This window comes from Amblyomma mixtum, chromosome 6, assembly GCF_055824585.1.
Source record: "Amblyomma mixtum isolate Tamu chromosome 6, ASM5582458v1, whole genome shotgun sequence".
NCBI lineage: Eukaryota > Metazoa > Arthropoda > Arachnida > Ixodida > Ixodidae > Amblyomma > Amblyomma mixtum.
This window is the reverse complement of record NC_143017.1, coordinates 42346268-42362382: the sequence shown is the minus strand read 5'-3', so window position 1 is coordinate 42362382 and position 16115 is coordinate 42346268. Positions and strand designations below refer to the sequence as shown.

Genomic DNA, 16115 nt, shown 5'->3' with positions numbered 1-16115 from the left:
TGGGGGCGATACAGGACCCTATGAAAATGCCTTGTTTTTGGATGAACAGGGACCCATTCCAGTCTGCGTAGGTGGATTTCAGGCTGGTAGAAAGCAGTTCTAAAAAGCCACCGAGAGAAAAACCCCATGCATTTTGAAGGGCAATATCAAAATGATGTTCAATATAATCATTTACACACTGGATGAGATCATTATGAGGAATCGAGTAGTACAGGTCTTTCACATCTATGGAAAACCCAAGGAAGGCTTCGTCTCGATTTTGCTTCAGAAATTGAACGGCGTCGTTTGAAGTTTTACAAGAAAAGAGTGACTAAACGAGAGCAAGTCATGTTTTGTTTGCAGAAACCTTGCAACACATTTTTGCCAAGTGTCTGCTTCTGAAACAATTACGTGAAGTGGGCATTCAGGGTTATGCGTCTTTTCACTGAACAAGGCGAAGCTTTGGGCCAGCTGGTCAGACATGTTGGGGAGGAGGAATAACCGCAAACTTGACAGGACTGAAGATCGAGAAGAGGACAGGACGAGCGGTAAACCGCTCGTCCTGTCCTCTTCTCGATCTTCAGTCCTGTCAAGTTTGCGGTTATTCCTCCTCTCAACTTTTCACTGAAAAACATTGTAAGGGACAACTTGCTGCTATCATTTATCAGGCGGGAGAGTTGATCAAGGTTTAATCGTTTGCATAAATTTTTTGCTTTGCATTTAACCTTCGGTAATGATGCACGACATTTTACAAAACAAGATTCTGTCGCACTAAAAGCCTTCGCTCAGTACACATCTTTAGGCAAAATTACGAAGCCACCCTCCTTCTCGGCGGATAGAAGGGATAGATTATTGTTTATGAGGTAGGCCACAGCCTTGTCAAGGGGAGGCCTTTTCCCGGATGGGTTACTGCGAACTAGTACATTAACGCCTTCGGACACACAGCGACTTTGTTAAGCCATAGGGGCACACTTGGCAACTTGCCTCACCATAATAAGTGACTCAGGGGCAGACTGTCTTGGTTCAATGGTGAACTTGGGGCCGCGCTGAAGCAGGCGCTGGATGTTCTCGGGCAGTCGCTGACGCCTCCCAACAGCTGAACTCTGTTGCTGGTGGCCGCCTGTCTTTATGGTTTACCCTAATTTCCACTTTTTAGCCGTGTTCATTGTTGGCTCGCATCGCGTCTTTTTAGGCCGTGTTTGTTCGGTTGGCTTTCATCGCATGCTTTTAGGCTATCGATTTTTTCCCCATTTCAACCACCCCTTCAATGCATTCCATTGTGCGTCTTCACACCGTCTTCTGAGATTTTAATCTTTTGCGTCGTTGACTTTTGCATCTTGTTGTTTTTAACTTTTTATCTCTCATCACCAAGCCGCACAGGACTCCCGGCGCGTGTAATCTCCATTTTCAACAAGTGTTGTTATTTTGTCGTTCCTCCTGCCCCCTTCACTGCCGTTCTTTGCTGTTTGTGTCCTCAGGGGTGTGCGTGGCTCCTGGATGACCAGAATGACTGAACTCTTCTTGGTTTTTTTGCTTCTGTACTGTGTGGGTCAATACGGGCCTGCGCGCTTACCCTGTTTTCTTTGGTTTTATTGTTAGTTGCCTTGACTTGCGCAAGTGCCTTACAATCACGGGCTTTGGGTATGGTATAAAACGTGCGGATCGCCCTCCTTCGAAATTAAAGTTGTTAGTTCAGCGCCCTGTGTGTGTCCTCTCTCCTTCGTCCCTCGTCTGCCAGCGCTGCATGTTCAGGATATCAAACCAACTTGCCCAGCAACACACCCTGCCTGACATGTGTTTTTGTATTTTCTTTCAAACCGCTTTCCCATCCTTTTTGCAGCTACCCGCTGGCTGTATAAGGCGCCTGTGACCAACACTCCGCCCTTCATTCAAACTTGGTGGCTAGTGCGTGACGCTCATGTCGGTGCTGTGCGAGCCGGTGACGGTGGAGGCGACGAGTGGCGTCCAGAAGCTGCCTTGCAGCCAGCAGGCGTTTTCGTGGACCGAATCATGCTGCTGACAGACACTTTACGGCATTACACAGCGTCTGGACAAAAAAGTTAATATATACAGCGCTTGAGCTGCGCAGTTAGCGTGTCCTGTGGGTCATCCGTGAACTGCACGATGAAGCTGTTTGGCTCATAGAGATCATATAACGTCAGCGCATCCGGCTTGTGTCTCGTCCAGTTTGTCTCTTTCCTGGTGCGTGGAATACGTGTGTGCAGTGATTCTTAGCCTGCTTGTTGAGCTTAAAGGGTGCACTGATTCCTTAATTGATCATCTTGCTCCCCTCCCGTCGTTTATCTCGACATCATCTTGCTCGGTATCCCCGTCCAACCACCCAAAGTGATAATATTTAGAAGATTTTCCTTGCCATCGTTAAACATTGTATAAGTACGAAAGGATGCAGTGCACAGCGTGTTGTTTGCACGCCCACCTTGACAACTGATGACTGTTCCATACCTTGAATCAAGCAGTCGCGTCGCGTTCTTATCTGTGAACAGCTGGCCAGATTCCAGCAATGATATCAAGAGCCTGCCTAGCCTGTTGTATGTTCTATGTTACTCACACGCATAAGCTTCTTGGATCCAATCGTTCAGTTCACTCCTGTTTTTGGTAGTTTGTGTTAATGTGTAAGCAGCGCCACTGCTGCTTAAAAAAATATTTATTGTTAAATAAAAAATTGAGGATTGCCACAACAATGCTGTAAAAAAAGTGGTTGCCAGTAGTTTGCTCTGCAGGGCACTTTGTTGTTTCTTTTTCTGCTGAGTCGCTCACATACTCATCCTTTGACTTGTTTTCCACTCAGTCTGTCCAACGCATAACCAGATTAACTTCTTTGTTTGCCGGGTGTGTATTTAGCGCTAGAAATACCAACCATGAAGAGCCTGCGTAGATCTCGCTCAAGAAACTTGCGGGCGCCTAATGCGCGGCGCGAAAGAGACAACAGAAGGAACACGTAACGGATATGATTATCAAATGGATTGATTAGGCTTGAGCCATGTTTTGGAAATTTTTTACCTGCCATAATAACATGAACAGACAAACAAATAAAACCAGTCATAAAATAATAGCCACATGAATGTGATATCGCGTTTAGCATCCGAAAGAGGAGAAACAAATTGCATTAAACAAAAGTTAGGAGGCACACTGAAGCTCCGTCTTGAGGATAGGATGCGACAGCGTTAATGCGTCAATGTCCATATATGTGGAATTAGTCATTCTAAATTTCATTGGTCATTCATCATGGGGGGCACAGCATCAATGGGGGGTGTTCTCATTCCCAGCTTCACATTCATAAGTCTCTGGGAGCCCTCACATCAATCCTTACGCTGTGGTGCAGAGGTAAACGGATACGCCACTGCACTGAGATGGCGGGCAATGCCGTCGGCGGGGCTTGCGCGACCCAGGTTCCTCTTCCCGAGCAACGTCTCGCGATCAATAATTAATTTAGCAGCCACCTGGCACGGTGGTTAGTTTGATTACAATCCGGTGGACAGGTCGATTTGGCCCAACAAGGGGATGTAACCTACAGGGCCAACCTAGGTTGCTCTTCCGGCGGGTGGCCACCTAGTCGACCCTACGCCACCCTATTCCTCGCCCATAACACCGACAGAGCCGACGTCGGAATTCTCGGGAAAGGACCCTTAACGCTCTCTCGTTAAGAGAAGGTTGTCAGTGAACGGATTTACTGTACACGAAAAAGCCTCAAACTTGCACAAAGAACAGGCAAAAACGCAGGTTTGGTTGAAATCGCATAGTGGAATCAGGCAAGCCTCATCACAATTGGTCAGAATGAGAAGGCATACAAGCTGGAAATGAACTCTGGAGAAAGACTGCGGTAAGTATGCCATTAACTGCTTGAGTTCTGCGACGCTTTCTAGGTTCCCACCATATGATATGCAAGGCGATTTTCTTCTTTTCGTCTATTTTGTTCAGCAGTAAGCAATTTTATTTGACATTCACAACATTTAGTGAAAATAACACATAAAATCAAAATTTGTTCAAGTGAATGAAAGGAACCTGAATTTAGAAGTAATTAAAAGTATAATTTAAAGTACAGTAAATCGTACGGCCAAAAAATGCGCCCGTTCAGCCGCTAAACAGCTGGTGTCCTTTGCTTTTACCTACACTTGCAGGTTTCCACCTCTGTGACCTCCACTGCGGAATAAAAAGAGAAGAATAAAAGATGGAGAAGGTGCCATCGCGTTCGCCCTTAAAGCAAAGCTTAAGCGTACTGATACTTTTTAAGGCGGAAGCATTTAGTGCCTCACCGCTGTAAGCAGGAGTTGTCGACAGAAATATCCCGTATTCAATTTATTTATTTATTTATTTATTTATTTATTTCCTCAAAGGTCTCAGTTGAGACATTACATGAGGGAGTGAATGGTATCTGGCAAACAATGGTAAAAAATGTTAAGATGAAAGGTTGGCGATGCTCCGCTTGAATTCTAGTTGGTTGATGATAATGGCAACTTCGGTGGGCAGGTCATTCCAGTCTCGTGCAGTACGCTGAAAAAATGACTGCTGAAAAGTCACAGTATGGGCTTGTAGGGGATGCACTGCGTTACTGTGGCTGAACCGGGCGATGGGGTGGGCTCTTTTTATGTAGTGGCTATCAAGAGGTAAAGAATGGAAAAATTTATGAAAAAGGTTAAGACGTGCTATCTTACGGCGCGAGGCTAGGGGGGGCAAGTTGATTCGAGCTTTTAGTGCTGAGATGCTTGAGTGGTAGGAATAATTAGATAGAATGAATCGTGTTGCGCGGCTCTGAACCAATTCGAGGGCGTTAGTAAGATTATTGTGGTGCGGATCAAAAATAGCATTAGCATACTCAAGCTTGGGTCGCACAAAGGTTTGAAAAGCAACCTGTTTAATAGGGGGAGGAGCGAGTGAAAGGTTACGCCGTAAACCTAGAGCACAGTTTGCAGAATTTATTATGTGGTTAATATTACAGGTCCAAGTTATGTCACGCGAGATATGCACCCCAAGATATTTGAATGATTCGGATGTTCCAATCTGCAGGTTATTAATATTATAATTCGGCAGTACGTAATTACGACGACGGTGAATGGACATTAACACGGTTTTAGAAATATTTAATGACATAAGCCATGTTTTACACCAGTCCTGTATGCGAATAAGGTCAGTTTGTAATGCAAAGTGGTCGGTGGAGTCAGTAATTCCTCGGTAAACGACACAGTCATCGGCAAAGAGTCGGATGTGAGAAGAAATGTTACACGGTAAGTCATTAATATATATCAAGAAAAGGAGGGGCCCGAGTACCGTTCCTTGCGGTACCCCTGAGTGCACAGGTGTTAAGGATGAAGAGTGTGAATTGGCATATACGAACTGCTGACGGATAGATAAAAACTATCGAATCCAGTTCAGAACACACGGATGAATATTAAGGCGCGATAACTTTAGTAAGAGACGACCATGGGGGACCTTATCGAACGCTTTTTCGAAGTCTAAAAACACTGCATCAGTCGGGTTATTACGATCAAGGTTTAAATGTAAGTCGTGCAGGAAGAGTGCCAGTTGGGTGTCACAGGAATAATTCTTGCGAAAACCATGCTGGCTTGAGTGAAAAAAATGAACGGACGATAGGAAGTTAGCAATATGCGAGTATAAAACATGCTCCAATATTTTGAAAGAAATCCTTGTTATGGAAATCGGGCGGTAGTTACTCGGCGATGATCGGCTTCCTTTCTTGAAGACTGGGATGACCTTGCCCACCTGCCAGTCACGTGGAATTCAACCGGTGTTGAGGAATTACTGAAATATGAGCGATAAGAACAGGCTACACGTATGTTTAGTATTTTTCAGCACATTGGCGTTGATACCGTCCACTCGAGTAGATGACGAGTTCTTCAGTGACTCAATTACCTTGACTATGCCGACGGGATGAATTGTGATATTTTTCATGAGCGGGCGCATAAAATATGGTGGATCTGGAAGACTGTCAAGGGGTTCATTAGTAAAGACCGAACTGAATGCTGTGTTAAGAACATCTGCAACCTCAGTGTCAGGAATAAGAGATCCAGAACTACTGTAGTGAAATCTCATTACATTGATTAGGGCTAATGGTTTTCCAAAATCGTTTCGGGTTAGTCTGCAGCATAGATGGTAAAGTAGTAGAAAAAAACTTGCGTTTAGTCTGAGCGGTTAACTTGTCCTATTCTTTTGCGACAGCACGATACTTCTGCCATGTGGAAGAAGAGTTAGAAAGCTTGCCCGACCGGAACTGGTCGAAACGGTTGTGAGGTCAGAGTGAGCGAATTTCAAATGGGGCCAATTGTACTTTGGCTAATAACCATGCAACGAAATAAAGTAATGGTATAGTGATGCTTCAAGTAAAATAAATAAATAAATAAATAAATAAAACCGAGTAGGAAATTGAACGATTTGGGCAATCGAAATATGGTCCCCGGAGTACGAGACGAGCACGCTAGCCACTCCGCCATGTCAGCTCGTTGTTTTAGAATGAACAAAGAAGCGTCTAATGAAAACGGTGTCTTCATGCACTGCGATCTTCCTCCCTTCCTTCACGGCGGAAAAATAAAAAGGTATAAAAAGTAAAAAAGAAAGGAATCAACATCAGCGGTACATTAAGAAAACAAAATATTTTAAAGAAAAATAAAGAAATCAATGCCAAACAGTGCGCCAGGAAACGCTTCCGCCTTGCAGCACTTTACAGCGCAAAGTGGCCCCTGTGTTTTTATTCAGGGCTCATCGTGGATAGCTGATAAGCGCACGTTATTGAGCAGTTGGTCCAACGGTAAGGGTGCCCCAGACCAGGAGAATTTTTTCTTTAACTGCGAAGTTTCGGAAAAAGCTGTGTAGCTTTTCTTGTAGCCATGTAGCGGGGCTTAGGTGGATGCCATTGAGTAAGTACTCGCTTGTTATTGAGCAGTGAACGGGAAAATGAAACCTCCCACTGAAACTTTGTGATACGCTCATTGTTTTGGTCTCCACAGCTACTCTTCTGGTACTTTCGGAGAGGAATTTGAAATTTCCAACTACGAATGCCTAACCTGTTCTGAACGATGCTTGCAAACCACATTTATTCGATCAAGGAAACTGTAGTGTACTTTCTGAGAGTTACAGAGCGCACAAAATATACAGAAACAAAGAATAGCAATGCCGATTTCAATGTTGTTATTTTCGAAAGGAGAATGTCCTTATACATATCGACTTAATAGGCAACATGATAGTCTGCAACTGGTTTCTTCAGTCCAGCTTTTGCCTTTTCACTTTCTATCGGTCTCTTTGTCCTTCCCTGGGTGCCCTTTGAGTGGACGGGCTGCATCATTAGTAGGCGACGCATTGTCGCGCCTCGTACCTTTTACGTACGTGCCGCTTGTGTTCCGCGCAGTTCGTGGTTGCGGAAGATTATAGACGTCTTCTACGGTAAAATTGTCCGCCACATGCTGCAGGAACTCTCGGGGCTTCATGTCGAGCTTCTTCTCGTGTCGGGAGAGGGCGTCTGCGTTTTTACCCACGAAGAAACCGGAAGCCAGGACAAACGCGGCCAGAAGCAGGGCGACGAGGACAACAAAGCGTAGGCTGCGACTTGAACAAGCAAACAGAGGGCCTTTGTGGGACTTAATGTTGCCTGTCGCACCGTAGTAGTGAGGCGCCGTTGAGTGGGAAGTTTTGGATGTCTTAAGCTTCGACAGCAACCGTCTAAGCACACTGGCTTCTTGCCTCGTGACACTGCAGCTCCGGACAGGAACCGAATCCACGTGCTGAAGCATGCGAGAGATCCTGCCCAAGCTGTGGCGAGGACGCTGCTTGTGCCGTTCAAGAAGGGAGTTAGTGTCACTAACATCTCTTTCACGGAGGTTCGAGGAAGAAGGATGCTGTAGGGGATGTATGAAGTGTTTTTGTGCTAGGTAAGGCTCCAACTCATGCCTCCCTTCAAGAACGCTGTTAGGGGCTAACACATCATTATCACGCAGAAGACTCACGTGTGCGAGGACCTTCTTCTCCTCTGTGCGGCAATCATTGCGATCTGTCTCTCTGGCACTAAGCGAAGCGAAGGGCGGCCTCGTGTTAGGTGGAGCGGCATGAAGCTGAGAACGGCAGTTGCGCCCCAAGACAGGTTGTGGTCCCTCGAAGCGAGTTCCCGAGCGGCGTCTCTCGGCTGTGCACACAGCGGATGCCTTGAATTGGTGTGCTGGTGCCGCCATTAGTTCTCCTCTGGCGAAGACTTTCTTACTCCTTGATGTCGTTAGCACAGATGAACAAACTTCTGGCAAGGTGCTCCGTCGTTGGGTGACAGCGACGAACGGCTTCAGCGTAGGCTGGCTCCGCACTGATTTTGCGCTCATATCGCTCACCGCAGCTGCTGGAGGGCGTTAGACAGTGTCAGAAGGCAGAGATTCGAGATTTACAAACTAGAGCTTTGCTAAAATGACTGCTCTTCCTCTTCATCCTGCACAGTTGTCTCACGCGCATCCACACTGCGTCGTGCGAGTGGTAGAACGAAATGAAATTTTCTTAATATTAGAGATAGACTTCGTATTCAACACAGGAAAAAAAATTAAAAAACAAAATAAAAAATTAAGAGCGATTACAGACAAAAGCGCGGCGAAACTTCGCGTCCTGAAGAGAAGAAAGTCGATAGAACCAGTCCTGACTTCAACTTAGTTTTTATTTTCTGGCAAAATTTGAGCTTAAATAAAACAGAAGTTTTATTACAAGAATAATATGAAAAATATGAACAATGCTGTGCGGAGACTGTTAAAATGCGTAAGAATACCCTGAGTGCCAAAAATACCAGACCAGCTTCTCACCAAGAAGGAGGACAGCGTAATTAGTAAAATAGAAAAAGCTGAGGATTAGACCACACTTTTCATGCAATGAAATCCGGGTAAAACGGCGTTGCCGAATGCTCGCCATCTTCGAAAGTTTAAAGCTTGGTTATTAGGCTCTGTAATAGCTCATAAGGTAAGCACTGCGCAAAGAAGACGGCTAGAAAGAAAGGATTGAATGTTTAAGTTCCTTTTACGAAGCAGAAATACGGCAACAACACAGAGAGTCTGTCTCCTAACACAACCTTTTGTGCAAAACCTGAAAATTACAGTAATCATACTGCGGTTTTATAGCTGAGTTACACGATGCGTACTTATTCAAGTGTCCCACAAACTCCCTAACAAATTCAGAATAGCGGTGAATTACCTTACTTCAGCCTGCTTAAAACAAATTGAGTCGGTCATTGCCATCTACCTGCGCCGGTCAATTTCTTCACGTCTGACACTATACGGAGGGAGCCATAAACCAATGAATAAATAAATAAATAAATAAATAAACCAATCTGTCTGTCAGTCAATCATTCAATCAATCTGTCAATCAATCAATAAATGTCTCTATTTCTTTCACAAGAGAAACAAGAGGAAGAGGAGGGCTGGAAGAAAAACGTAGAAGTTTCAACTTCAGCTTCGTGCCCCTATTCACAAGGCATACGCAGGGGCAGTTAAAAGGACACATGTTTATATAGTAGAAAGTGATTGCGGAATACACCCGATACTATAAAATATGTACTCAGGCTTGTGCTGTAAGGAAGGCTTTAAGCACGTTGTTGTTAAAAGTGCTGACGTTAATTCCTTGATCATGAAGGTGATTAATTATGGCAGGGAGGGCATGACGCAGCATTTCTTGAGATAACTTTATGTGCGAAAAGAGAGTTTTCCTGATTTTATTATTGTTTGCATTGTAGTGTTTTGTTACTGGGGTCAAGTTTTTAAGTGTACGCAGGAAATCTTTTGAGTTGTTTATACAGTTTTGCCCGGGGAATGAGTACATATTATGAATGGAAAGGATGTGTTTATTGAAGAGTTCTACTGTGTGTCCACGATAACCAGCATTTGCGATACCAAGGAGCTCTCTTCCCTGCAATACACTGATGTGACTTAAATTAACAAATCTTGTTTTACCCCAAACCAAAAAGCAGTAATTAATATATGTAGGGAACAGTGCATTGTGAACGTGAAATTTAACTGCCAGCGGTAAGTAGGACCATAGCCTCCTTTATACTATGGTAGGACTTGAATTTGGTTAAGACCCAAGCAGCTTTTGCTATCTACGTGGCAACGTGGTTAGCATGACTGTTCCAAGACGTATTGCTGTGAAAGAGGATACCAAGCGATTAGACAGAATCTGCAGTTTTTATGTCTGCATCTCCAAAGGAAAACATCATGCCAGGTGCCATGACTGTTTTTTTTTTGCGCTGAAAATATTGCCTTTTTTATTAACATTGACCAGTAAGGAGTTAATTGAGCTCCAAGAAGCAAGTTCTTTGACCGTTGATATTTATGTTAGTTTTAACGGAATGATAGGAACGACTGCGAAGAAAAAAACAGTATTGTATCGTTTGCATACATTACATATTCGGCATAACAACAGTTCTTCGTCATTACATTGATATTAAAATTAAATAGGAGTGTGCCAAGGATGCTTCCTCGAGGAACACCTGTTATTATTTGCAGGTAGGTAGACGAACTTTCTTTGAATGAAATGCAGCGCACTCGATTTTGGAGGTAAGAATTCATAGGATCCTAAGGTGTTGCACGCACCCTATATAGCTCTTGTTTCTTTAAGAAAGTAATATGACCTATGTGGTCAAATACCTTTGAGAAATCTATCTAGATACCTGCTATTACATATTTTTCTGCACACGCCTTTAGGATTCTTTCTCAGGCAAGAGAGCAAATTCTATGGACCTTATTTTTCTGTAACCAGACCTGGCGCGATTAATTAATTGATACTTAATCCAATCTTATTAATTCGTCTGTGAATGAGTTTTTCCAATCCTTAAGAGAATGTCGGTAAGATGGAAATTGGCCGATAGTTTGAGAGATTATTTTTATCTCTTCCTTTAAATATAGGGACAATCGTAGTGATTTGCATTTCCTTTGAAAAAGTACCGGTTGAGACGGAAAGGTTGTGTATGTGTGTGAGTTGTGGCAAAATAAGACCTGGTGCATGCTTTATTGGTCTAATATCGACGTGGTCGATATCGCATGAAAAGCTGCTTTTAGGTGAATTGTACACCGCGCGTACCTCAGTCTTGCTTGCGGGGTGAATGCATAGACGGCGGATTTCTAGAGAAGCCATTTGCCGCCTACGGGGATGTGTACTGGTGACCAAGTTAGAGAGAAAAATACTCAAATTCTTCGGCTAGCATAGCTACTTTAATGATTCTATTATTTATTGGTATTTAAGTAATGTTTTGTTTAATGCGAACTCAATTTAGCAAGGTATTGATCATTTTCCATATATGTTCCGATTTTGGCACAATACAGATTTCAAAGTGTTCCATAATTGATTACGTTTTGCCTTCCGCATCTTTCCATTTGTTTTGTTTCAATACTCTTTAAAAGTAGCCCCGTAGGACGGATCACGCGTTCGCAAGAACCTGGTAAATAGTTATTCTTTCTCCCTTATTAGTGGCAAACTTTGTTTGTCGACAACTGACTGGCGAATTTTCATTTATAAATCTATAACATTAATCTGTAAAGAAACGCAGCTTGCAATGTCTACGTGCATGAAAGGATGGCTTCAGAAAGGTGGAGGATTTCGGAACCACTACTCTCTTCTGCACATTGTACAACCAAAGCTAGTGTCTGTCCTTTCGGGTCAAACCACAACCATTCCTCTGTAGAGGCGGCGTGTGACCTATAAAAAGTACAACTGCGGCGCAATACGCGCTGTGGGCGAAATTTCAAATATTTTTTACTGCTGGTAGCAAAGGCGAAAACGTGAGGCCAGGCACACGATTTTCTGCACCCATTATGGCATAGCTTCCTGGCCTTTCCACTATGCCGTAACTCGACAGCTTTGGTAGCACGTGCTCGGCTCATTAAATTGTGCGGTTATGCAATCGAAGTCCGCGGCAGAACGCATGAAATCTGAATAATGAAGGACAGTTATTTAGAAGAATAGAAACAATGTAGATCTGCACAGTGGCGGACAGGCATCGCAGCCTCAAGCACCCTCAAGCAAACAGCCTCAAGCAGCTCGCTTTTATTTATCATGCTTCAAGCATTCATTTAAGTCTTAATTCCTTCATACTCCGCGCACTACGTCAGTAACTCCTTCATGAGCGCTGCTATAGTAGTTTCACTCTTTTGATAGGGGTATCATCCCACGAAAATATCTGACCAGCAACGAGCAACATATCATTAATTAATTGTTAATTATTTCGCTCTCTCTAAGTTTTAACACTGTCGCATACTAGGTTTAGTAGCGATTTTTAATCCGCATATTCTTTCCTTTGAGCTTGTATGCGTTCTTAAGGACTTTTGTTTTTCATTGTAAGCTTGGAAAAATATTATCACAGGCCTGTTGTCAGTGTTTTTTGCCTAAACGATTAATTCTACCGAGAAAATTGCAATGAGCAGCAAGTGTTTCCGAGGAGATTTTGGTTATAGCCTTCAGTTTTAGATCAGAATCTCTCTCGTCTGGTTCTTCACTTACGACAAAAGCGACTAAATAGGAACGTCTACGGTAACCTTTCATCTAGGCCAGTTTTGACGGAAAGGTGTGAATTCTGAGGTCCAAGGTATCAATACGTTCTCTTTGTTTCTCGAAATCCGCAAAGCGTGCGCGTAAATGAGATATTTTTTCCAAATTCGCCTGTTGTGTTCGGAGGGCTGCAGTCGCGGCTGTTGATTTGGTATGAACTGTAAGCAACTCCTTTAACAGTTCAAAAGTGTCTTCATTGCAATTACCAGGCCCAAGGTTTGATTCACCGTCGCTACATTGAAGCATTGAAGCAGTGCACAAACAGAAAACACGTCATGGGCAGCGATGACACAGCTCTGTGAGCATGGCAAGACCAAAAGATCGTTGCAATCAGTTCTGATTGTAGTGGAATAATAACCAACCGTGCTAAGCAGAAGAGCAGGCTTAAAAGAACATGTCTAAGCGTGATCCTCTGTCCCATGCACATGACAGGCTGTGCACGTGACATGCTCTGTGTCATGTGCCAGGCGGGGGGTGCTTGTAGATGGTAATATCCGCCTGGAAATGAAATCCCCCGCATCTGGCGTCAAATAACCTTGAAGGCACATGTCAAATGCAGCGGCATCCTGTTGAAATGTCAATTTGGACGGATCGAGCTGAAAAACCCCGTGCCAAGCAGAAGAGCGAGGCGTAAGGCAATATGCCTAAGCGCGGTCCGTTGTGCACAGTGAAGTTGAAGCCTGGCTGTCGGTCTATTAAATGAAGGACCGGACAGGTAACATGGAAGAGGGGAGGTATTATAGAAGGTATTCATTCCACCAGCCAAAGAAATCCCCGCAACTGGCGTCAGATAATTTTGAAAGCACGTGTTGACTGTAGCGGCATCTTGCTGAAGTGTTAGTCTGGACAGACTGAACACAAAAACCTGTGCAATGCCTAGCTATGCGCAATGTCCGGTCAAACATCTTCCGCCGCGAATATGCGCTGTCATTCAACTAGCAGCAATGGTTCATGGCCTCTAGTGAGTTCTTAATAACCGGCACAGATTAAAATGATTGCCCTAAATATATCAACTGCTATCCGTCGGGTTTGTCGTTCGAAGTTACTTTTCATGCTTAGCCACATACTCGGAGATGTGATACACACACCTACTATACAATTGCCTTTAGCCATATCTAAAGATTTGTCTCTATTTATGAAGAAAAATTTGTTATTGGGAGTTTTACTTCTGAGATTTCATTCTTCATTTAACTCGTTTCGAGCCGTCCTTCTTTCTCGGAACTAACCAACAACTGCACGACGGCACGATCAGGTGCTCCCATGCCATCTAATGACAAGCCGCGGCAGAACTTGCGGTAATACAGCTGGTGTTGCTGAGGCGTTAGATCAGGTTTTCACGTATTATGTTATGGAGGATCAGATATCAATATATTGTTATGGGAATGAGTACCGTGCGCAGAAGAAGAGGAGGCTCGGAGGGAGAGTGGGGGAGCAAACCCGCCCAGAGGAAGATAAAGATTGGTTGATGCCGATGTGGGCTTCGGCTGCTCTCCGGCTCCCGGGTGTCGTTTTCTCTGGACCAGCCTGTCGTCCCGCTACGTATTTTTGGTGGCATCGGTGGGATCTTGAGTTTGCGCGGTCCTGAGATCCATCAAGGCCACCACAGAATAGGAATGGCACGAAGTCCATGGCCACACCGATGGACTATTGTAAAATCATACTCGAATTTTGAGGGACCAGCGTGCAATCTTCGCATTCAAATGTTTAGCGGACTGCGGGCAAGTGAGAGCGTTATTGACCGTCACGAAGTGACGACCGTACTGAAAGGGACGGAAATTCTCGACGGCCCACACAACGGCGAGGCATTCGAGTTCCGAAGAGCGCCGGTGGCGCTCAATTTCGGAGAGCTGGCGGCTGGCATAAAGTAGGACCCTGTGGTCACCAGGCTCCTCTTCCTGCAAGAGGACTGCGCCGAGCCCATCTTGGCTGGCATCCGTGTGGAGGATTGTTGCGGCCGCTTCGTCACAGTGTGTCAACGAAGGAGGCTCGAGGAGGACATTCTTGACATCAAGGAACGCGAGCTGTTGGGCCCGTTTCTGAAGACGCACCCCGGCAACTGGTATGTTCTGGTTGCAATCGACCACTTCTCCAACTGGGTCGAAGCACTGCCCGTTCCTGACACGCCGTCCGCTCATGCCGTCTCGTTTGTGGAACGGCATCTGGCGTCCGGCACAGTATGCCCCGACGCCTCATCACGGACCGTGGGAGCTCCATTATGTTGGGCGAATCCGAGCGAGCCCTCCGCTCTTTTCACATTACGCATTCCGCTACCTCCGTCATTCACCTTACCGTCCAATGGCCCCGTGGAGCGTGTTAACCCGACTTGCGTCCTTCGTCGCTCCATCGCACACAAACTGGGATTGTTTTGTTCCTGCTGCCGTTTCCTGCTGCCATCAACACTGCGGCGCTCAAAGAACTCATAAGGCGGTGTTCTCCGTCGTTTATTTCAGAGCGCCTTCCCGTCCCTGGATACCCAGTTGGGCCTGCCCCATCCTATGTGCCCCCACCCCGGACTCCGCCCATCGACTTCGTCATGCCCGCCTTGACGCCCTGCGCAACCGTCGCAGGGCTCATGCGCGTGTGCAAGCGGCCAATGAGGCAGCTCCATTACCACCTTCCTTCGGACCCAACGACTTGGTCCTTGTTCGCCACACCATCCGCACTGGTGGTCGTGCCGCGAAGCTCTTACCCCGATACCATGGGCCTTACCGAGTCGTTGCCCGGCTCTGCCCCGCGACATACAAACTCGAAGAACTGCCTGAGCATCGCCCACGCGTTGTGCACCACATTTTTCCAAAGCAGGTTTCGAACATAAAGATATATGTCTCCGTCGCCTTGGCAAGCGACTTGAAAAGCGCCCACAGTAGCCGGTGGCACTGGTCTTACTGGACTTTCTTTTGTTTCACTTCCTCCCTTCGGCCCCCCGGTGGAAATATATTACGGGAAACAACACACGGTGTAAGGCCTACGCAGGCCGAGTACCGTGCGCGGGAAAGGAGAAGGGGCGGAGGGAGAGTGGGGGAGCAAACCCACCCAGAGGACGATAAAGACTGGTTGGCGCCGATGGGGGCTTCGGCTGTTCTCCGGCTCCCGGGTGTGGTTTTCTCTGGGCCAGCCTGTCGTCCGGTCTCAATATGCTCTTTCTCTTTAGCTATGCAGACGCCGAACTCCTAAAATACCCCTCGTTCCGTCTGTATCTATATCGGTAAAAGTAGTTACATCATCTATGTTCTACAGTAAAAAATATCAACATGCATGTTCTTTTTTAAGTACTGCCTGCTAATGGAAGAGCTGTCAGGAACTCTTAAGCAAATACATGGAGCGGCTCCTTGCACTCTTGTACTATAAGGCTATCACGAACACAAAAACACCGAAGGCGTGGTCCTTTCCCTGCAGGAAAGCATCTGTGCGTCTAACAGAGCCACTCAATAGACGTGGAAGAATTCTCGCTCTGCATTTCACCTGAAGCGCTGCCGGGTGGGATGCCCAATTGGATGGCCCCAACTGTAGGTATGGCTTCAAACAAAGTTCCTGTGGAGTCACTGTCTGCAGAAGATGTGCAGAGTGGCCGTCGTTTCATCCAGAGAATACCTGCGACATCGCGT

The 16115-nt window shown here is 45.5% G+C and overlaps 1 protein-coding gene across 1 annotated transcript in view; it reads left to right on the top strand.

The window, feature by feature from the left end:
• The window catches only part of LOC149338833 (uncharacterized), a 177825-nt gene that overhangs the window by 20529 nt on the left and 141181 nt on the right, over positions 1-16115 (top strand). Inside the window, exons 2-4 of the mRNA XM_089550814.1 lie at positions 7358-7543; positions 14396-14569; positions 15078-15175. Of these exons, the coding sequence (XP_089406940.1) occupies positions 7358-7543; positions 14396-14569; positions 15078-15175 (458 nt within the window). The remainder of the gene's footprint in view (positions 1-7357; positions 7544-14395; positions 14570-15077; positions 15176-16115) is intronic.